The sequence below is a fragment of the Anomaloglossus baeobatrachus genome, chromosome 4 (assembly GCF_048569485.1).
Source record: "Anomaloglossus baeobatrachus isolate aAnoBae1 chromosome 4, aAnoBae1.hap1, whole genome shotgun sequence".
Classification (NCBI taxonomy): domain Eukaryota; kingdom Metazoa; phylum Chordata; class Amphibia; order Anura; family Aromobatidae; genus Anomaloglossus; species Anomaloglossus baeobatrachus.
In genome coordinates this window covers 483,377,712-483,401,321 of record NC_134356.1, presented here as the reverse complement: position 1 = coordinate 483,401,321, position 23,610 = coordinate 483,377,712, and the positions used below count along the sequence as shown (strand labels likewise).

The window sequence follows — 23,610 nt, the reverse complement described above, 5'->3', positions numbered from 1 at the left end:
ACACTGACGTCCTCCGGATCCTCCCCTCGATGCTGAGCTGTGACGTGCGGTAGTCACCGCCCACAGCCCTGTCACTCAATCTGAGTGGCGCCGGCATCCTGTGACGTACCCGTCTTGTTTGAGAGCCCAGAAATGCCGGGACGTCAGAGGATGCCGGCGGCCACAGCTCCAGGGGGTCATGTGACAGGCACTGAGCGTGCAGGATAGCGCCGCTCAGTGCCAGAAATGGAAACGGAAGCCAATGCAGAAGATGCAGACAATGGTAAGTGAGAATCATTGGGGGGAAAAAAAAAAAAAAATGGGTGAACCACCCCTTTAACTACAGCCCACGGTGTGGGCCTCCATTATTACTCCACACATCATCTCCCAGGCTCAGCCCTACCTGCGGAGGGCCTACCACCACAGCTGCCCCAACCACCAGCCCTGGGGGATAATCAACTCAGCAGAGGTGGTTCCACAATCTTAACCTCAACCCGCAGGTGGCGTCACACAAATGACTTTAATCTCCCCTGTAAATACTCCCCATTAAAAAGCAATCAGGGCATGGAACCGGGCAACGGCCACCAAAGTGACATTCCCCAGTTATACATTGCCCGGGACAGAGTACCCCATTCCCTGGGCGACACACCTGTATCACCTCACAAGCATGGTTTAGACGTATATATTTGTGTTTTCAGAAATGTGAACATTGTATTTATTGTATGTAACTTTACCACCTGCTGCAGTTTGTAATGATGTCATGGGTACTTTATAAAAAGGGACAAAAAAAAATGTCATTATTCCACCACAAGAAGCCTCTGTTTCTCAGCACAGATGAAGGACAGCAATAGGTAGCTGAGATGGGGGCGCAACTACAAGCTGATATAAAATGTACATCACAGGAAGGACAGTGGCAGCCCATCTTGTGCGCGGTTGACAGTGAATGATCTCACAGACAGAGCATGTGCAGAAGAGGGAAGGAATAATATTTGCGAGCAGAAATTTATCATCTTGACCAGAGCTGTGACCCAGTGGAGCTGACCCTGTCCATATCCAAATCCTTACCAGATGGGAGAAGATTGCTGAAAGGACGCTGTCGTGGAGTTGATAGGACGTTGCTGAGGAGACAAGCCACAGTGACCAGCAGTATCGCTCATCTGTTGAAGAGGCCTCTCATCTGACTGTCTACTTCAGACATATTGTGCAGAGCAGACTGGCGTCAGTAATATAACTAAGACCCCCTTCGCCATCACAGTAGGTAACCATGCACGAACCTCACACCAGTTTGGCGCCAGAATATTTGAGACTGAGTCAGGGCCTGTAGTTAGTTTAGTTAGGCATGGCAGTTACTGCACAATCATTGTTTGGGACCACCGTTGCCACGACTACGTCACCTAATTCTTCGCCATTGAGGCTTCTGTGTGGACCACAACATCCTCACTTACACCTGGATGTCTGCTAAGGCCTATCACGGACTTCAGGCCATAATTGAGCCCATCCAGGAGGAAGCTGCTGTGTTGAACAATATATGTGTATTTAAGTTTTTATTCTCTTCGCTAAGCAGCCGTTGTATATAGTAAGTTGTTTGGTCATTCAAGGTGACTCTTGGGAAGGATCCTCTATTAATGTGCACTGTATTTATATTGGGGCAGGGGTATAGTCATTTGGGGGTTATAGTAAATTTATCTTAAGTTTGTAAACTGCTGTGCTGTGCTGTACCGCGGGCGGCTTGTATTTCACACCCATCCAATTTTTTCATGTTTAACCCCTTCAGCCCCCGGGAACTTTCCGTTTTTGCGTTTTTGTTTTTTGCTCCTTTTCTTCCGAGAGTCGTAACGTTTTTATTTTTCTGTCAATCTTGCCATATGAGGGCTTGTTTTTTGCGGGACAAGTTGTACTTTTAAATTAAACCATAGGTTTTACCATATATAGTGTACTGGAAAACAGCAAAAAAAAATCCAAGTGTGGAAAAACTGCAAAAAAAAAAAAAAAAAAGTGATTGCACAATAGTTTTTGGAAGTTTTATTCACAGTGTTCACTATATGGGAAAACTGATGTGTGGGTATGATGCCTCAGGTCGGTGCGAGTTTGTAGACACCAAATATGTATAGGTTTACTTGTATCTAAGGGGTTAAAAATTCACAAGTTTGTCCAATAAAAGTGGCGTACGTTTTGCGCCATTTTCTGAAACACGTAGCGTTCTCATTTTTCGAAATCTATGGCTCAGTGACTGCTTATTTTTTGCGTCTCAAGCTGATGTTTCTAATGGTAATTTTTGCGCAGATGCTACGTTTTGATCGCCTGTTATTGCATTTTCCGTAAAACATGCGGCGACCAAACGTAAATTTTGGCGTTTGGAATTCTTTTACCACTACGCCGTTTACCAATCAGATTAATTGATTTTATATTTTTATAGATTGGGCATTTCTGAACGCAGCGATACCAAATATGTGTATATTTATTTATTTTTTAACCCTTTAATTTTCAATGGGGTAAAAGGGGGGGGTTATTTGAACTTTTAGGTTTTTTGTTGTTTTTTTTTATTTTTAAAACTTTTTTTAATTTTTTTTTTATCTTACAAGTCCCCCTAGGGGAGTATAGCAATTAGCAATCCGATCGCTCTGATCTATCTGCTGATCACAGCTACACAGATGTAAACAGCAGATACGGTCACTTCCTGTTTGATTCGGCTCCGGGCCGGGTGAAAACGAAAGTGAAACGTCATAGCTGCAGGCGTCATCACATGACCCTGTGCTACCATGGCAACCACCGAAAGTCACGTGATCACGCACATGACTTCCGGTGGGGGCGGCGGTAAGTAAAATCATGGCCGCGCGCATATAGATCTCGCTGCCAAACTTTGGCAGCGAGATTGAAGGGGTCAAATGTTGCGAGTGGAAGCGAAAACAGTTGATATGTGTGCCGACCGCCGCCTGCCCGCGGCAGGGGGCGGAGCTTAACGTGACACGCTCCATGACGGATAGATCCGTTTAAGGTCATAAAGGGGTTAAGGGTATTAATAAGTAGTTGGCGGTTGAACTATCCAGTCACGCCTGTAGGTAATGTATAGTGTATATATTGTAGTTGACACATATTGTAAGGCGCCACGCTGTATGGCACAAGGGTCTAAGCCTCTTTGCTGAGTGTCTGGATTTTCCCTGAGTGTTTTGCCCTGTTTTGGTTGCATTCATATCCAAATGACAGTAAAGTACTTTTGTTAGTTGATCTAGTTTTGGGGCAGTTTTATTTCCCGTTCGTGACTTCGCTGTATCCTAAAGATCCCACCCCAGTATACGGCTTACACACGCACGGTCTGAAGTGAAATGTGCGTAGTCTCGCAACTATATAGGTCTAAGTTGTGACCCAAGTCCCATTGTTACATTTGCCGCATCATAGCCCAGCAAAAGAAAGTCTTAAAACTAGCCAGCATCAAGATGCAGTGTGTGGTGGTGCACAAAAGATCCTTATACAAGATGAAGGACCCCAAATCTGAAGAAATGGGATGTTGGAAGAGAGTAGAGGCATGTTCACCCCTTTCATTGTCCGATTAATTGAAAAGTCCAGGGTGGTATAAATTTATTTAGAGGTCTAATCAGGACCCTGATCTGGTTTAAAGGACAAATTTATTTAGGAGGCCTAATTTCCAAATTAAATTTTTGGATTCTAGTGTTTGGCCTGGGCTGCCATGTGAATTCCTTCTGGGCTCATAGGTTTCATTTATCAGGAGGTATGATCTGGCACCTGGACTAACTTTAGAGACTGATTCATTTGGTTGAATGATTACATTTTGGTGCTTGTGGTCAGGACTGAATTAGTACTATGATCTAATTTAAATTGGGATCAGAATTAAATTTAGAGGGTCTGAAATACCTTTGTATTGGTAACTTGTTAAACCTATGACTTTCCATGCAGGTTAAACATCTATCTGGGCTTAGAGTGCCCCTTATTAACAACAGTACTGACCTTCCGTTGTCAGTGCAAATAGTAAAGTTTCACTTTAATTAAAGAAATATACGGTAAATGTTATTTCTCATAGAAATTACTTACTAGTTATAACACAGCTCATTATGTGGCTGGGAGTGTTGGAATAAGGTGTAATTTCTAAAGTGAACAGGACAAATTAAACACTTAAAGGGAATATATCAGATGGTTTGTGATATTGATTCTTAGAGTAACGAAATATAGGGCACAAGAGCCGGATTACAAGGATATGTCACTTATTAGGCTGTTTTACAGTTGCAATATAACCAGTAATTTATCAGCAGGAGATTATCACTGCCTGACCACATCTTATGCAGACCAGACAGGCTAATCAGTGTAACCTTGCCCCCACCTCTAATTAGGAGCCTGCTGACAATTCACAGTGTACACATGAAGTAGCCAGTCAGGGACATGGGGGTTATATACTGATCAGCTCCTAGCTCTGTTACATGTACATCAGACTAAATGGGTATTCTGAGAAAATGGCACCAAGAAGTAAATCTACAGAAATCGGGTTCTCTGCCACATTATGCTGCTCTCAGATTACATAGCAAAAACCTGCTGACAAATTCCCTTTAAGGTTAGAGAAGCGACATGTTCTAAAGGGAACCTGTCACCAGATTTGGCAAGTATAAGCTGCGGCCACCACCAGTGAGCTCTTGTATACAGCATTCTAGAATACTGTATACAAGAGCCCAGGCTGCTCTACAGAACATAAAAAACACCTTTTGATACTCATCTAGGGGGTGGTTCGGTCTGATGAGTGTCGCTGAACTCGTTCCGTAGCCTCCTCTCTGCGGCAATCGCCATCCTCCTTCTGAGGCCTGTGTGCATGACACGTCCTACGTCATATACACTGGCCAGTATTGAGGTTCTGAACAGACGCACTTTGATCTGCCCTGCTCAGGGCCAATCAAAGTATTGTAGTGCGCATGCGCGGGCAGTCTGTTACCTTTTCTCACGCCAGCGCATTACATTACTTTTATCTGGCCTCAGTAGTGCAGGCATGTTGATAACGTAGGACAACTCATGCACACTGGGCTGGGTAGAAGGAGGATGGCGATCGCCACAGAGAGGAGAGCAGCGACACCCATCGGACCGGACCGCCCCCTAGGGGAGTATAATAAAAGAGTTTTACATTGTATAGCGCGGCCTGGGCTCTTATATACGGCATTCCAGAATACTGTATATAAGAGCTCATTGATGGCTGCAGCTTATAGTCGCCAAATCTGGTGACAGGTTCTGTTTAAACCAGACACCATATTTACATATAGTATATTAGATATATAGTGCATTGCGAAAGTATTCCGCCCCCTTGACTTTTTAAACCTTTTCCCACATTTCAGGCTTCAAACATAAAGATAAAAATGTTAATGTTATGGTGAAGAAACAACAACAAGTGGGACACAATTGTGAAATTGAATGAAATTTATTGCCTATTTTAAATTTTTAAAAAAATAAATAACTGAAAATTGGGGCGTGCAATATTATTCATCCCCTTTAAGTTAATACTTTGTAGCGCCACCTTTTGCTGCGATTACAGCTGCAAGTCGCTTGGGGTATGTGTCTATCAGTTTTTCACATCGAGAGACTGAAATTCTCGCCCATTCTTCCTTTGCAAACAGCTGGAGCTGAGTGAGGTTGGATGGAGAGCGTTTGTGAACAGCAGTTTTCAGCTCTTTCCAGAGGTTCTCGATTGGATTCAGGTCTAGACTTTGACTTGGCCATTCTAACACCTGGATATGTTTATTTGTGAACGATTCCATTGTAGATTTTCCTTTATGTTTTGGATCATTGTCTTGTTGGAAGACAAATCTTCGTCACAGTCTCAGGTTTTTTGCAGACTCCAACAGGTTTTCTTAAAGAATGGTCCTGTATTTGGCTCCATCTATCTTTCCATCAATTTTAACCATCTTCCCTGTCCCTGCTAAAGAAAAGCAGGCTTAAACCATGATGCTGCCTCCACCATGTTCGACAGTGGGGATGGGGTGTTCAGGGCGATGAGCTGTGCGATTTTTATGCCAAACATATCGTTTGGCATTGAGCCCAAATAGTTTGATTTTGGTTTCATCTGACCAGAGCACCTTCTTCCACATGTTTGGTGTGTCTCCCAGGTGGCTTGTGGCAAACTTTAAATGACACTTTTTATGGATATCTTTGAGAAGTGTCTTTCTTCTTGCCACTCTTCCATAAAGGCCAGATTTGTGCATTGTACGACTGATTGTTGTCCTATGGACAGACTCTCCCACCTCAGCTGTAGATCTCTGCAGTTCATCCAGAGTGATCATGGACCTCTTGGCTGCATCTCTGATCTGAGGGACGGCCGATTCTTGGTAGATTTGATGATACTCCTTCCATTTCAATATGATCGCTTGCACAGTGCTTCTTGGGATATTTAAAGTTTTAGAAATCTTTTTGTAACCAAATCCATCTTTAAACCTCTCCACAACAGTATCCCGGACCTGCCTGTTGTGTTCCTTGGTCTTCATGATGCTCTCTGGGCTTTAAACAGAACACAGACCATCACAGAGCAGGTGCATTTATACGGAGACTTGATTACACACAGGTGGATTATACATATCATCAGTCATTTAGGACAACATTGGATCATTCAGAGATCCTCAATGAACTTCTGGCGTGAGTTTGCTGCACTGAAAGTAAAGGGGTCGAATGCATGCCCCAATTTTCATTTTTTTTATTTTTTACAAAAGTTTAAAATAAGCAATAAATTTCGTTCAACGTCACAATTGTGTCCCACTTGTTAATGATTCTTCACCATAAATTTATATTTTTTATCTTTATGTTTGAAGCCTGAAATGTGGGAAAAGGTTGAAAAATTCAAGAGAGCCCAATACTTTCGCAAGAAACTGCAGTAAACACTCGAATGCTGAAGCTGGCTTAAATTAATAAAACAATTTCCTGCAAGGATTGCTAGATTATCCTTTTCTTATATGAGGTATAAACCGCACTTCAAATCCGCAGCATGCAGAGTACTCACAAGGCATAAAAACAACTAGAACAATTATAACAGACACCTGCTTATTACAGATAGAAATAGGCATGGCTGACTACAGCCCCACATGTAGAGGACACATGTACCATTTACGTGCAACTGTTAGTCACTTGGTGGCAGAGCTGCTCAAAAGCATTATTGGGGTTAGCGGGTTTATCAGAAATGAGCATGCTCACTGAGCCACCACCCTTACATTAATAGGCATCTTCCTCACTGCTCCATGGAGTTCTTCTTTGTGAACAACCAAAAGAAGTGAAACAAACAGAGAAAAAAAAAAAAACAAAACAGCCAAGTATGGAAAATCAATAAAAGAAAATCACAGGGTAAATTACACAGCAAGAGTATGAATAAAACATTGCACTTGGTATATACTACTTATCAAACATACGGGTGGCATATAGGCATCGTCAAGTAACTTTTTAGTGACAGTTTCAGGAAGTCTTAAATAGGTATTCTCAAGTTCTCCTAAAAGGGAACCTGACATGTGTAAGAAAAAAGTAACAAGAGGAAAAAAAAACAAAACACCCCCCCCCCCCCCCAAAAAATAAAAAACAAAAAACAAAACAGTTAATAGCGTTCTGAACCTGCCCAGCACCTGCACCCGGCAGCGTTCAGCTTTCAGTCATCGGGGTGGCACTGGTTCAGGTTCCGTCACTGCTTCTTATATAGTGAGAGGGGCCAGTAACTGCGCCCCGAGAGCCGGCTCTAATGCGGAGTGGCTGTCAGTCAGTGCTGGGGGCACAGTTACTGCCCTCACTCACTAAACCTAGAGCAGTGACTGAGATCGGGCCGGTGCCACCCCAATGACAAAGCCAAATGCTGCCAAGAGGAATAAAGGTTATTTCTGCCCAGTAGTGGGGCTCTTAGCGTGGGCACAGGGCATGTTCAGAATGCTATTAACCTGCAGATTGACCCCATATCTGCAGGTTAATAGAGGGTTTTTTTACATAACAAGTGTAAGCTCAGAGCAATGCCATCTCCTTATTTCCCCACTTTCTTTTTGTTGTGGCAGGACAGGTTCTCCGTGTCTGACAGCTCTAGTGAATAGCTGTGCTGTAATTTTCGTAGAACTATAAGCTCAGCACAAGTTCTACTATAACACATTCAGTTAGCAATGGTTTTCTCTGGAGTGTATACGGCTATCAATATATTACACATACAGACATCAATGAATAAAGCATAGGCCTCAGGACAGCAGGAGCAGAAAGCGGCGATTAGCAGACCTGCTCTGAAAGCTGGGGCTGGTGATTTTGCAAAACGTAATCACAGTGTCCCTGTTCAGAAGAGGAGAGGGAGGGGAGGCAAGCAGATAACTGACATATGGAAATCAATGGGTTGGCAGGGATGCCAAGAGTTAACCCCTCTCCTCAACTGCACACACTGAGCCAGGGTCAGGAGGCCAAGCTCCATGGAAAGGAGCTGTACACTATAAAAGATAAGAGGGTCTTTGCAGGACAATGACAGCAGATAGCAGGGGCATTTGCAATTTATTTTCTTGTTCTACCTCACTAATTGAAGCCATTTGAGAATACCATGTGCACAGTGAGTATTTGGTGAGGCTTTTATCTCAGTATTTGTAGCCAAAATCAGAAGTGGCTCAATCAGAGGAAGAAGTATAACAGAAACAAGTCAGCACTTCAGTATTTTGGCTCACTTTTGGCTTACAAATAATGAGATAAAAAACCCCTCAAATACTCAACGTGTACACATGGCATAAGGCTTGTTTCAGACGTCCGTGTTTTATCAGGTACAAGCCACACGCATAGTTATGGTCATACGTGTGTCACACGTGTGACATATGTGTTTGCATACGTGACACGCACCAAATAAAACACGTGTCTCTGCAATGAAAAGATGTTCTATATTTACCTGTATCCAGTGATGCTGTCTTTGGTTCTGCTGCCTCCCGCTCCTGACCCCCGCTCATTATTTTCATTGAATATTTATTCACTTCCCAAGGATCTGGAAGCCGGATCATCGCGGGGACAGCACCGCCGGGGACAGGTGATTATACAGTAGTTTGTGTAGTGACATCGAGGGGGTCATCGAAGATCCCAATGAACTCTCATGAACCCCTGGAATTCACCGTCGTAACATTCGCTGTAGCGCAGATGTCGCTGGGGTGTCATCTGGAGGTCATCAGAGTTCATTGGGAAATCCGACGACCTCCTGGACATCTCTGCACACACACACTGCTGGCAGGATACTCACCTGTCACTAGCGATGTCCCCAGCAATACTGTCCTCAGCGGTGCTGTCTCCAGCGCTGTCACCGCGATGCCCCTGCTTCCAGCTGCTCACTGCAGTGAATAATCAATGAATATAATGAGCGGGGGTCAGGAGCGGGAGACAGCATCGCTGAATATAGGTAAATATAGAACATCCTTTTATTTAACAACCCATGTTTTCTCTGGTCCGTGTCACACGGATCACATCAGTGTGCGGTCCGTGTGACATCCGTGCTGCTGGAGAAAAAAAAAACGGACATGTCTGCGTGTGTGCAATGGCGGGACCACACGGCCCGTGTGAAAACACAACCGTGTGAGTACAGCGTAGAACAACATGGGTATGTGTGACATCCATGATAAAAACGGATGTCACACGTACCTAAAACACAGACGTCTGAAACCAGCCTAATAGATATTTCACACAATGCAGCTCCTCATCCATCACCATTTTATTCCATTTTCTCTGCAGTTTACTTCATATATGTGTAACAAGGTAAAAAATGATGGTAAAGAGCATTGTGTATTATTAAAGATGTTCTGCAAAAACTAAAAAGACATTTCTAGCAAAAAATATAAATCAAAAGACATCTTAGTTTAGCAGCATAATTTCCTTATGATTTTGTTTTACATTTAACTTAAAAAAAAAAAAAATGTGGGAAATTAAACATTTTTTTTAATCCATCATGCTAAAGGCCCTGTGCGCACTGGAAAAAGGAATTTTCTTAAGAAACTTACGCAGGCGCTGAAAGATTACCGCACCCGCGAAAAAAAAACCTGCAAAAAATCCGCAGGTTGGTACATTGTTTTAATGCATTTAATGCACATTGAAAGAAAGAAAAAAAAAAAAAGTAATTTCCTTCGGATAGAGAGATGGATAGAGAGATGGATAGAGAGATGGATAGAGGACAGATCAATCTATCCATCAATAGATGGAGTCCCTGTGAGCACACACTGCAGTTCTCACGAGCGGTAGTGTGTTCATATTACCGACCGTGAGAAATGACCTGTAATTACCTCTGCAGTCTCGTTACGAGGCTGCATTCTGTACAGTGTCAGTCGCGGCTGCAGCAGTCTACAAGCGTCGTGGGACCTCGGTGGATTACGCCGGAGCTGTGTGTTGGGAGGAGTTAATAAAGGGGTGAAAGAGGGGGCTTTTTTTGTCTTTTATTTAAAATAAAGGATTTTTTGTGGTGTGTGTTTATTCACTTTACTTACGGGTTAATCATGAAAGCTGTCTCAGACGCAGCCATGATTAATGGTATGATAATGGATGTGACAGTTCCGGGGCAGCTGCGGGCTGATATTCTTGGCTGCGGGAGAGAGGGTGGGGCATTAACCATGGCCCTCGCCCTCCCCAGCCTGAGAATACCGGGCCACCGCTGTGGTGTTTACCTCGGCTGGACGGTAAAAATACGGCGGAGCCCGCGTTTTTTTTTTTTTTTTTTTTTTTTTTATATGTACGTTTGATTTCTATGTGTATTCTATATGTCTGTGTCTGTGTGTGAGAGTGTGATATGTGTGTGTTTACTATATGCCTGTGTCTGATATGTGTGTGTTTACTTTCTGCTCCGCTTCCTCTTCCTGTCATAATGACATCACTTCCTGCAAGATGCAGGCTAGTGATGTACATTACCGCAGGTTAACCGCGAAATACCGGAGGGAATAACGCAGGAAAACGCAATGAACCGCACAGAATTTGCTGCCTGCGTTATTCCCTGCGGGATGTCACAATTACATTACAGGCAATGGAATGAAATCCCGCAGCAACGTGCGGAAAAGAAGTGACATGCAATTTTTTTTGCTGCGGGAATCCTGCAGCAAAACATGCAGCTGTCAAAATCCACCTAGTGCGCACAGCATTATTTTTCCAATAGGATTTGCTGGTGAATCACTGCGGAGATGTTATTAACATTTTCTGCAGCGAAACATGCAGCAAAACCGCAGGAAATCCGCGGCAAAAAACGGCAAGTGTGCACAGGGCCTTAGTCTGGAAATTCTAAGAAAGGAGTATAATTATAGTGCGTATCTAAAGATAGTAACGGATGTGGGAGGAGGCCAGGAACATTAGACGAGGAAAAAAAAAACTAAAACAAAAACTAAGACTGGCATTATTGTTTTCCATTATTTTACGGTGCCTCAGTGGTTAACACTGTTGCCTTGCAGCACTGGGGTCCGGTGTTCAAGTCTAACCAAGGACATCATCCACATGGCTTCCCCTCCCACACTTCAAAAAGATAGCCTTAGTGTATGTGTACACGTTGCAGATTTGTCTAGGTTTTTTTCAGGGTTTTCTGATGTCAGCAAAGTGAATGAGGACCCTGAAGTCTCAAGAACACATTGCTTATTCTCTCCTTGCATATTTGGTGCAGATTTCAATCTGCAGCTTGTCTATTCTCTTAGCGTTATTGCTGCACATGTCACCCATACTAATGAATGGTAAAACTCTTCACCAAAAACAAGTGCCCTAACACAAACTAGCGTTTTTGCTGCCAAGAGATGCAGAAATGGTGTAGAAATTTCTGCACCAAAAACTTTAGATGAGCACATACCCAAGGATGGAATTTAGGGAGTGATGACCATGTACGTAAAGCGCTGCAGAATATGTTGGTGTAATATAAACAAGCATAATCAATAAATAAGTAACTTCGAACACCAAGAGAAAGCACTCTGACGTGCTATGCTTGTTAACAAAATACTAGAAAAACTGATAGGAAGTTCAAAGGGATTCTCCTGTCAAAGAAGGGAATTTTGTTACTTACCGTAAATTCCTTTTCTTCTAGCTCTTATTGGGAGACCCAGACGATTGGGGTATAGCTACTGCCCTCCGGAGGCCACACAAAGCACTACACTAAAAAGTGCAAGGCCCCTCCCCTTCTGGCTATACCCCCCCGTGGTATCACGGGTTCTCCAGTTTTAGTGCCAAAGCAAGAAGGAGGAAGCCAATAACTGGTTTAAACAAATTAACTCCGAATAACGTCGGAGAACTGAAAAACCGTTCAACATGAACAACATGTGTACCCGCAAACAACAAAAAAATCCCGAAGGACAACAGGGCGGGTGCTGGGTCTCCCAATAAGAGCTAGAAGAAAAGGAATTTACGGTAAGTAACAAAATTCCCTTCTTCTTCAGCGCTCTATTGGGAGACCCAGACGATTGGGACGTCCAAAAGCTGTCCCTGGGTGGGTAAAGAGATACCTCATGTTAGAGCTGCAAAACAGCCCTCCCCTACGGGGATGTCACTGCCGCCTGCAGGACTCTTCTACCTAAGCTGGCATCCGCCGAAGCATAGGTATGCACCTGATAATGTTTGGTGAAAGTGTGCAGACTCGACCAGGTAGCTGCCTGGCACACCTGTTGAGCCGAAGCCTGGTGTCGTAATGCCCAGGACGCACCCACGGCTCTGGTTGAGTGGGCTTTTAGCCCTGAAGGAACCGGAAGCCCCGCAGAACGGTAGGCCTCTAGAATTGGTTCTTTGATCCATCGAGCCAGGGTGGCTTTAGAAGCCTGTAACCCCTTGCGCGGACCAGCGACAAGGACAAAAAGTGCATCGGAACGGCGCATGGGCGCCGTGCGGGAAATGTAGATTCTGAGTGCTCTCACCAGATCCAGCAAACGTAAGTCCTTTTCATACCGGTGAACCGGATGAGGACAAAAGGAAGGCAAGGATATATCCTGATTAAGATGAAACGAGGAGACGACCTTAGGGAGAAACTCCGGAATGGGGCGCAGCACTACCTTGTCCTGGTGGAACACCAGGAAGGGAGCCTTGGATGACAGAGCTGCCAGCTCCGACACTCGCCGAAGCGATGTGATCGCAACAAGAAACGCCACCTTCTGTGACAGTCGAGAAAAGGAAACTTCCTTCAGAGGCTCGAAAGGCGGCTTCTGGAGAGCAACTAGAACCCTGTTCAGATCCCATGGATCTAACGGCCGCTTGTACGGGGGCACAATATGACAGACCCCCTGCAGGAACGTGCGCACCTTAGGAAGACGTGCTAGACGCTTCTGAAAAAACACGGATAGTGCCGATACTTGCCCTTTAAGGGAGCTGAGCGACAAGCCCTTTTCTAACCCCGATTGCAGGAAAGAAAGAAAAGTGGGTAATGCAAATGGCCAGGGAGACACTCCCTGAGCGGAACACCAGGATAAGAAAATCTTCCACGTTCTGTGGTAGATCTTAGCAGAAGTCGACTTTCTAGCCTGTCTCATTGTGGCTACAACTCCTTGGGATAATCCTGCAGACGCTAGGATCCAGGACTCAATGGCCACACAGTCAGGTTCAGGGCCGCAGAATTCTGATGGAAAAACGGCCCTTGGGACAGTAAGTCTGGTCGGTCTGGCAGTGACCACGGTCGACCGACCGTGAGATGCCACAGATCCGGATACCACGATCTCCTCGGCCAGTCTGGGGCGACGAGTATGACGCGGCTGCAATCGGATCTGATCTTGCGTAACACTCTGGGCAAGAGTGCCAGAGGTGGGAAGACGTATGGGAGCCGGAACTGCGACCAATCTTGAACTAATGCGTCTGCCGCCAGAGCTCTTTGATCGCGCGACCTCGCCATGAATGCCGGGACCTTGTTGTTGTGCCGGGACGCCATTAGGTCGACGTCCGGCACTCCCCATCGGCGACAGATTTCCTGAAAAACGTCCGGGTGAAGGGACCACTCCCCTGCGTCCATGCCCTGGCGACTGAGGAAGTCTGCTTCCCAATTTTCTACGCCTGGGATGTGAACCGCGGATATGGTGGATGCTGTGTCCTCCACCCACATTAGAATGCGCCGGACTTCTTGGAATGCTTGCCGACTGCGCGTCCCTCCTTGGTGGTTGATGTATGCCACCGCTGTGGAGTTGTCCGACTGGATTCGGATCTGCTTTCCTTCCAGCCACTGTTGGAAGGCCAGTAGGGCAAGATACACTGCCCTGATTTCCAGAACATTGATCTGAAGGGTGGACTCCTGCGGAGTCCACGTCCCCTGGGCCCTGTGGTGGAGAAACACTGCTCCCCACCCTGACAGACTCGCATCTGTCGTGACCACTGCCCAGGATGGGGGCAGGAAGGATCTTCCCTGAGACAATGAGGTGGGAAGGAGCCACCATTGTAGAGAGTCCTTGGCCGTCTGGGAAAGAGAGACTTTCCTGTCCAGGGACGTTGACTTCACGTCCCATTGGCGGAGAATGTCCCATTGAAGTGGGCGCAGATGAAACTGCGCAAAGGGAACTGCTTCCATGGCTGCCACCATCTTCCCGAGGAAGTGCATGAGGCGCCGTAAGGGGTGCGACTGGCCTTGAAGGAGGGATTGCACCCCTGTCTGTAGGGACCGCTGCTTGTTCAGCGGAAGCTTCACTCTCGCTGCTCGAGTATGAAACTCCATGCCAAGATACGTTAGCGACTGTGACGGTGACAGATTCGACTTTGGAAAGTTGATGATCCATCCGAACGTCTGTAGAGTCTCCAGCGTAGCATGTAGACTGAGTTGGCATGCCTCTTGAGAGGGTGCCTTGACAAGTAGATCGTCTAGGTAAGGGATCACCGAGTGTCCCTGAGAGTGCAAGACTGCTACCACCGCCGCCATGACCTTGGTGAAGACCCGGGGGGCTGTCGCCAGACCGAATGGCAGAGCTACAAACTGAAGATGGTCGTTTCCTATCACAAAACGTAGAAAACGTTGATGTTCTGTAGCAATTGGCACGTGGAGATAAGCATCTTTGATGTCTATTGAGGCAAGGAAGTCTCCTTGAGACATTGAGGCAACGACAGAGCGGAGGGTTTCCATCCGGAACCGTCTGGCGTGCACATGTTTGTTGAGCAGCTTTAGATCCAGAACAGGACGGAACGAGCCGTCCTTTTTTGGAACCACAAAGAGATTGGAGTAAAACCCTCGCCCTTGTTCCTGAGGCGGTACAGGAACCACTACTCCTTCCGCTCTTAGGGAGTCCACCGCCTGCAGCAGGGCATCTGCTCGGTCTGGATGTGGGGAGGTTCTGAAGAACCGAGCTGGAGGACGAGAACTGAACTCGATTCTGTACCCGCGAGACAAAATGTTTGTCACCCACCGGTCTTTGACCTGTGACATCCAAATGTCGGAAAAGCGGGAGAGCCTGCCCCCGACCGGAGATGCGGAGGGGGGGGGGCTGGAAGTCATGAGGTAGTCGCTTTGGAAGCGGTTCCTCCATTTGCTTTCTTGGGGCGTGCGTGAGCCCGCCAGGAATCTGAGACTCTTTGCGTCCTCTGAGTCCCTTTGGACGAGGAGAATTGTGTCTTGCCCGAACCTCGAAAGGACTGAAACCTCTGCTGCCATTTTTTCTGCTGAGGTTTGCTTGATCTGGGCTGGGGTAAGGAAGAGTCTTTACCCTTGGACTGTTTAATGATGTCAGCCAATGGCTCGCCAAACAGTCTATCTCTAGATAAAGGCAAGCTGGTTAAACATTTTTTGGAACCAGCATCTGCTTTCCAGTCCTTTAACCACAAGGCTCTGCGCAAAACTACCGAATTGGCGGACGCCATTGAGGTGCGGCTGGTAGATTCTAGGACCGCATTGATAGCGTAACGCAGACATCTGCGAGGTAAGGGACGCCACTTGCGGCACCGCTGGATGTATGATAGCATCCACTTTTGCCAACCCAGCTGAAATAGCTTGGAGTGCCCATACGGCTGCGAATGCTGGAGCAAACGACGCGCCGATAGCTTCATAGACAGATTTTAACCAAAGGTCCATCTGTCTGTCATTGGCATCCTTAAGTGAAGCGCCATCCTCCACTGCAACTATGGATCTAGCTGCAAGTTTGGAAATCGGGGGGTCTACTTTTGGACACTGGGTCCAGCGCTTGACCACATCAGGGGGGAAAGGAAAACGTGTATCCTTAGAACGTTTAGAGAAACGCCTTTCTGGATGAGCGTCGTGTTTCTGGATTGACTCTCTGAAGTCAGAGTGATCCAAGAAAGCACTCAATTTACGCTTGGGATAGAGGAAACGAAACTTCTCCTGCTCTGCAGCTGCCTCCTCTGCAGAAGGAACTGGGGGAGAAATATCCAACAGTCTATTGATGGCTGAGATAAGCTCGTTTACCATGGCGTCCCCATCCGGGGTATCCAGATTGAGAGGGGTTCCAGGATAAGACTCCTGATCACTCTCTTCAGACGCATCACAGGGCGACTGATTGCGCTGAGACCCTGAGCAGTGTGATGACGTTGAGGGTCTTTCCCAGCGAGCTCGCTTAGGGTGGCTGGGGCTATCATCTGAGTCATAATACTCAGCCTGGGAAGCCGGGGACCCCCTTGCAGTCTGGATTAACTCCAACTGAGGGGGATTAGAGGACAGAGACCTCGCCGTGTCCATAGACTGAGCCCCAGTCATGGATTGCAAAGTTTCAAGGATTTTTGCCATAGTCACAGACATTCCATCAGCAAAAACTGCAAAGTCTGTCCCTGACACCGGGGCAGGACTTACAAGCGTCTCAGCCTGGGTCACTACCCCTCCGGACTCCGGCTGGCGAAGCAGCACCGGATCTGAGCATTGCACACAATGGGGGTCTTTGGAACCTGCTGGTAGAGCAGCCCCACATGCAGCACACGCAGTGTACACAGCCCTAGCCTTGGCAGCCTTGCGTTTTGTGGATGACATGTTGCTGCCTCCTCAGAGCGATCTGGGGTATCCAGCCAGGAATCGACCTCACAGTGCAGAAAATAAATAAATATATATATCTGGTGACACAGTACACCAATACACACTGAGGCACTAGAGGGGCCAGCTGAAAAGCCGCTTACCGCCCGCTTAAGAGCGGGTGTGTGGTCGCCAAAAGCCCCCTAGTCCAGGTCTCCCAGAGCCTTGCGTCCTTCCTCCAGCCAGACTGCATGTAATGGCTGCCGGCGTCCTGGGAGAGGAGGGGGGGCGGGCCCTGGGCGTTCCTGGCTAAGAGCGGGAAGCCTGCTTCCCTCTGTGCCTAGTGAGAGGGCTGGAGCATGTAAATCAGGCTCCAGCCCTCGTCGCTGCTGCGAAACAGCGTCTCTCCCCTACCCTGATTGACAGGGTGGGGGCGGGAACGAAGCGGAGCTAGGCCGCAAAAAGCCGGGGACTGGATTTATAAACGCCGCCGCCGTAAAAGCGCGGTCGGCGTGTCCCCGGCGCACTACAAGTCACAGCAGCGCCGCCGGTCCAGTGGGGGTCGGCGCTGCGTTCCCACAACACAAAAGTCCCCCAGTAAACTGCAGGAACACCAACTCAATCGTTACGGTCCCCGGCGCACTACAACACCCAGCCAGCCCGGAGTGTGTCTGTGCCTGCCGGGGACACAGAGTACCTGTATGATGCAGGGCCATGTCCCTGATTGTACTCCTGCTCCGTATCCATCAGGTGCTATGGGTCTGTGGATGGAGCCCGGCGTCAGAGCTTAGAGGCCGGCAGGATCCCACTTCCACAGAGCCCTACAAGGGGATGTGGAAGGAAAACAGCATGTGGGGCTCCAGCCCCTGTACCAGCAATAGGTACCTCAACCTTACAACACCATCCACGGGTGAGAAGGGAGCATGCTGGGGGCCCTATATGGGCCCTCTTTTCTTCCATCCGAAATAGTCAGCAGCTACTGCTGACTAAAATCTGTGGAGCCATGCGTGGATGTCTGACCTCCTTCGCACAAAGCTTGAAAACTGGAGAACCCGTGATACCACGGGGGGGTATAGCCAGAAGGGGAGGGGCCTTGCACTTTTTAGTGTAGTGCTTTGTGTGGCCTCCGGAGGGCAGTAGCTATACCCCAATCGTCTGGGTCTCCCAATAGAGCGCTGAAGAAATATACATTCAGCGGTAAGTAGCCAGGGGAGTTTAAACAATAAAAGTATATACACTCAACTTCCCACACTTCGCTCCCTGCTCCAGTGTCAGGATGGAAGCAGCGAGGTCCCCACCCATCGGTGACATGATCAATGCAGTCGCTAACTGGCTGCAGGGTCCAGACGGATCCATCATGTCACTAGTGGTCAGTGATATTCTGGCAACTCAGAAGAGACAAGCGCAATAGGGTCTTATCTGAGAAATAGGTGAAATGATCTCAATGAAAACTTGTTCACCTGGAGCGGTTGTGTGAAACACAACTACAGTGGAACCTTGGTTTACGAGAACAATCCGTTCTGGGACTGTGCTTGTAAACCAAGTTACTCGTCTAGCAAAGCAAAATTTCCCATAGGAAATAATGCAAGCTCAGACAATTCGTTCCACAACTTGTTCAATGTCCCATCCTGGTCCCCTATTGTGCCTCACACACACAAAGACACATATTATGCTCACCTTACCTTCCGTTCCATCGCCAGCCTCCAAGTTCTTGCAGTTCGCCGGTACAGGATGTGTATCGGGTAACCATCGCGACCAATGCCGGAGCTTCCGCTGCCAGAGAACTGACGTCAAAGGCATGAGCCGCTTGCTTCTGATTGGTCAGCGCGCTGCCTTTGAGAAGTTCCTCCTTCATTGCGATGGTTAGCCAATACACATCCTGTACCGGCGAACTACAAGAACCGGGAGGCCGGCGAGGGAACGGAAGGTAAGGTGAGCATAATATGTGTGTGTGTGCGTGTTTGTGCGTGTTTGTGGGGACCGCAAGAGCAGGTCAGAGCGTGGTGAAAGTACGAAACCGTAAGTGTGTGCGGTGGGTATTTGCTCGTACAGCAAAGCTTGCTCGTAAACGGAATTACAAATTTACAGCAAGCTTTGCTCGTTACTCGTAAATTGAGGTTCCACTGTGCTGAAGTATCATCATAATGGCCGCAGCAGCCCCAAAGACCATGGAAACGCAGATAATGGAGTGAGAAGCATTAAAGCCGCACTTAAGAAGAAGTATCTCCTCCGAAATGTGTTGACTAAATCGCTTTACTAGGACTGGATTTTTTAATGTTTTTGGCGCGGCAGTGCGGTTTTAATCCTTCTCACTCCATCATCTACCGTTTCCGGCAAGGCAAAGTCAGCCAGACAAGAAGCGCTGGAGCATGTAGCTGAGAGTATTATGTGACATATGCAATATTTTCTTTTAACCTCCCCTTTGCTGCCAAATATCAGATTTACCCTTTGACAATAGAACTTTTTTAAAAGGCCAACAGGATCTACCAGGGTCCATCTTCATTCCTTTGCACACAGATGTAAATCGGCCATCATGATGAGAACATCAATTATGCAAAGCTTAAAAAGGCTATCACATCTCAGACTTGAGATATGCTATATGTGTCAGATAGATGCGGATACTACCTGAGGGCTCCACACCCATTGTGAGAACAGGGCCTTGTCTCATGGCTGTTTTAGTCTTTGCTAATTTTGAAGCTCCCATAGGAAGAGAACAAAGCAAGCAATTGCGGCTATACTTGCATCTTTGCTAGCAGATCAGAAATAGCTCCAAGTTCAGTTCCTGACCTTATATTAAAAAGAGGGACCTGACAAATGATTTAGTAGTACACCATCCGTTGGGAAAGTGTAAAGGCATACTCCGTGGCAACCCACGTATCCATCACAATATTAAAGCTTACCAGATTCTGGCTGGTTGAATGTGTACTGGCTACTGGAGGAGAAGCTCATGTTAAGATCGTTGCTTCCAGACAAATCTTCTGGACTCTCCTCCACTTCCTCATTTGGTCCAACCTCATCCACTCTGGGAGTTTCCAGGGTGACAATGTCAGAGTCATCACTAGCACCCTCGCAATGGCTATCCTCACCCAAAGCGCCTTCGTCACCAAGCTGTTCGTGATCTACAGGAGAGCCGTTTGGCTTTGGGCATGAGCTGTAATAAGCCAACTGCTGCCGAAAATAAAAACAAATATATGATATAAGTAATAACTACAGATACATTATACTAAATATGGAAAGAAAAAAAAAAAAAATGGGGGATGACACATCCAAGCATAGATCATAAAAAAAAAAAAAAAAAAAAAAAAATATCTTCAAGTAAATTTGATATCCAGATTTTGTGGTTTTTAACAATGCCAATAGCATAATTCACTCTGACGACTTTCTGGAGCACTATGCGCCCCTAGTCAGAGGAGGATATATCTGTGACACAAGTAATAACTACCTACCATACCTATACTTCACGTAGTGCTGAAGGTGACCGGTCACCACCTCATATGACTGGTTTGGAAATTGTGAAGCATGTTTTCTTATAATTCTGTATTATGTCATAAATATACTTTAAGGGAGAACTTTTCTCCTTGCGGAGACTGACAAACCAATCTGGCTGTCAGTGGTGAGGAGTCTTATAGCTGCAATGCTCCTCTGGGAAATATTCAAATTGTCTCTTCAGAGAGGAAGGAGACAAACTCTAGCGCCACCTATTGGAGGTAGCAATCCTAAAAGTCAAAAGTGGCCCTTAAGGCCCTATACGCACACGGCGTTTTTACCCTCGGTTTTGCTGCAGAAATTTCTTGAGAAATGTTTGTAATCTTTCTGCAGACATTTCCCAGCAAAACCTATGGAAAAAAAAAATAGCTGTGCGCACTGCGTTTTTTTCCTCAAGAACATTCTTTCTGCAGAATTTCTTGAGAAAATGTGCATGTCACTTCTTTTCCGCAGGTACCTGCGGTTTTTGCCATAGATAATGGTAAAAACCGCGGGAACCAACTTGCGGAAAATCCGCGGCATAAACGTGGGTGCGGTTTTACCGCGTTTTTTACCGCGGGTGCGGGATTCTTTCAGGGGGTCCGTTTTTTTCTCAAGAAAATTGCACATTCTAGTGCGCACATAGCCTTAACGAGCCTCTTCATATGACCTAGGATTTATGCCAGATCAGATCATCAAATTTGCAGACACGGTGTTTCGGCATTGCAGCTGTAAGGCTAAGACCGCACTTGCGTTTCCACCTGCGTTTCAGCTGCTTTTTAGGTCGGTTTTGAACTGCACCGTTTTCATGCAAAAAGGCCTGCGTTTTGATTTTACAGCAAAGTCAATGGTAAATGTTGTTGATTTTCAGACCCCACTTTGCGTTTCTAAACGCTGCGTTTAATTTGCATATTTTGTGGCAAAAACCATGCGTTCAAAGAAGCAGCATGTCAGTTGTTTTTGCCATTTCTGCAGCGTTTTGATAACATTGAAGTCAATGAGAAGTGTCAAAAAGCAGCAAACATCAAAATTCCAGCATTTTACCTGCTTTTAGGTGCAGAAACACTGCGTTTTTAACTTCAAAAATGCATGCTTTTCACACATTAAAATAATGGAATAATATGTCCCTTTACACACACACATACAGTCCGACAATTAAATTAGTGAAATTTTTGTTTTTAATCCTATTTTTGCAATAAATTTTATTAATACGCAATATTTTCAAGAAATGTAACAAATTTCATTGTTAATTTATAAATTATATCTGTTCTTATTTTTTTTTTCTCTTTTTTCATTCTGTTTGACTAATCTTTATTTAGCAGTGTCTTGATGTTCAAAACGCATCTGTCAAAACGAAAGGGGAAAAGCAGGTAAAAAGCGCTGAAAACGCATCTTAAACGCGGTAAATACGCATGCATTTTCAGCGCTAAAGTTCAGAAAAAGGCAACTTTGGTCAAATCAATTAAGCCCAAAACGTGCGTTTAGAACTGCAAGTAGGTGAACGCAAAGTGCAGTCTTAGAACACACTAAGTAACCCCACAGGGAAATTACTGGAATGCCATAATGGCTAAAACTCCATATTATATATATATATTATATATAATATAGGACATGTTGAAAATTCATAGGTGTTAAATGACCAATTCTAACGTTCTGTACAACTATCTATATAAGGGGCGTCTCCTATAATTTATGAGGTATAGCTTGTTACTATATATTACTACTAAATATCCCTATGTAAAAAAGGCACATGAGCGTTATACATGTGGAGCGCGGCAAAGCCCTGCAGTGGATCCCCGGCGCTTTAGTACAGTCGGGTGGCGTGTGGCTGCGCATGCGCGGTGACTGTGGCATTGCGTTGCCATGGCCCCCGTGACTGACAGCTCCACGCTACGACCGGAACTAGTGCCGGGTCATTTCCGGTTTATCCACATTGCATGGCGGCGCCCGCGCCGGCAAAACACGTTTGTCTTGCGCTCCTTAATCACTTAGGGGTATAAATGGACCCCTTAATGTTCTCACAGTACACCTGCCTCCCGAAGAAGCAGCAGTGAAACGCGTTGAGGCGTGGTGGCTGCGGTTGCACATGTCAGCCCATCGGTCAGGTCTGTATACTTGTTTGGCCCTTTTAATAACTATGTGGTCTGGATTTAGATAGGACTTTGCCGGTCATGGAACTTATGGGTGAGCGGTGGGGCTGAATACCGCTACTGTAATGCTATTTGGGCAATAGATTTTGGACTCTTGCAGTGGCGATGCCCGCCCCACCTCCCCCACAATCTCAGATTGATCTATGTTTTGATATATCTATCTATATATATATAATAATCTTGGCTTACCAATTGAGAACATGGTGGCCTCCTGAGCATATTTACATTGGCCGGAGATTTTAGGTTTTAATTTCCGCATTTGCGATAGTGCTATATGTGAATGTTTTCAGGAATACTCTAGGAATATATGGGACTTTCCCATGGGGTTCCATGGACCACGTGGTGGGCCATATAAACGTAATTTACATGATTACTCTATTTAATATCTGTCCGATACCGATGGTTGACTGTGCCTGCACCTACCCCTCCCATGTTAGGAGGGACTCACTTGTGATTCACACTGTCCTATTGTGCCGAAAGTAATTGTCATTTTTTAGAAAAGTGTTTAATAAAAAATTGTTGTTTATGACATTATGGCATTCCAGTAATTTCCTTGTAGGGTTACTTAGTGTGTTCTATGATAAAAATGCCGTCTGGTGGATATTAAGATGTGGTATCTGTGGTTTATTAAAGTGCAGTCTTAGCCTATGACTCCTCACCACTGACAGATTGGTTTGTCTGTCTCCACAAGGAGAAACGTTTTTCCCTTAGGCCCCACTATAGCTTCTCATACAGCCAGATCAGATCTCATACTTTGCACTTATGAGGGACAAGCATCCTGAAGCATGGTGTCTGAAAATTTAGGTTCTGATCTGGCAGAAATCCTAGGTCATATGAAAAGGCTCGTTAAAAGAGCCACTTTTGACTTTTAGGATCGCTACTTCCAATAGGTCGCACTAGAGTTTGTCTCCTACCTCTCTAAATATACCTTAGAAATAATTATGTAAAGGCTACTAGGACATAGGGAAAGAGAAGCGGCACATAAGAGGACTTTTTCTTTTTACAGGGTTTTTTTATTTATATACTGCTCAAGAATATAAAAGGGAACACAAAACAACAAAATGGTATTTTAGTGTTCTCTATTATTTTTTTCAGCAGTATATATATTTTATTTTTTTTTCTTTAAACATCCTTTTAGGGGACTTGCCCGCTGGTACACAACACTATGTCACTAAGGCTATGTGCGCACGT

The 23,610-nt window shown here is 45.8% G+C and overlaps 1 protein-coding gene across 3 annotated transcripts in view; it reads right to left on the bottom strand.

The window, feature by feature from the left end:
• CCPG1 (cell cycle progression 1) overlaps window positions 1–23,610 on the bottom strand; it is an 81,786-nt gene that overhangs the window by 29,760 nt on the left and 28,416 nt on the right. For 2 of the 3 annotated variants that reach the window (XM_075345755.1, XM_075345753.1), the window contains exon 5: window positions 19,705–19,972. In XM_075345755.1, the coding sequence (XP_075201870.1) occupies window positions 19,705–19,972 (268 nt within the window). The remainder of the gene's footprint in view (window positions 1–19,704; window positions 19,973–23,610) is intronic. The other variant, XM_075345754.1, reaches the window with a different exon arrangement.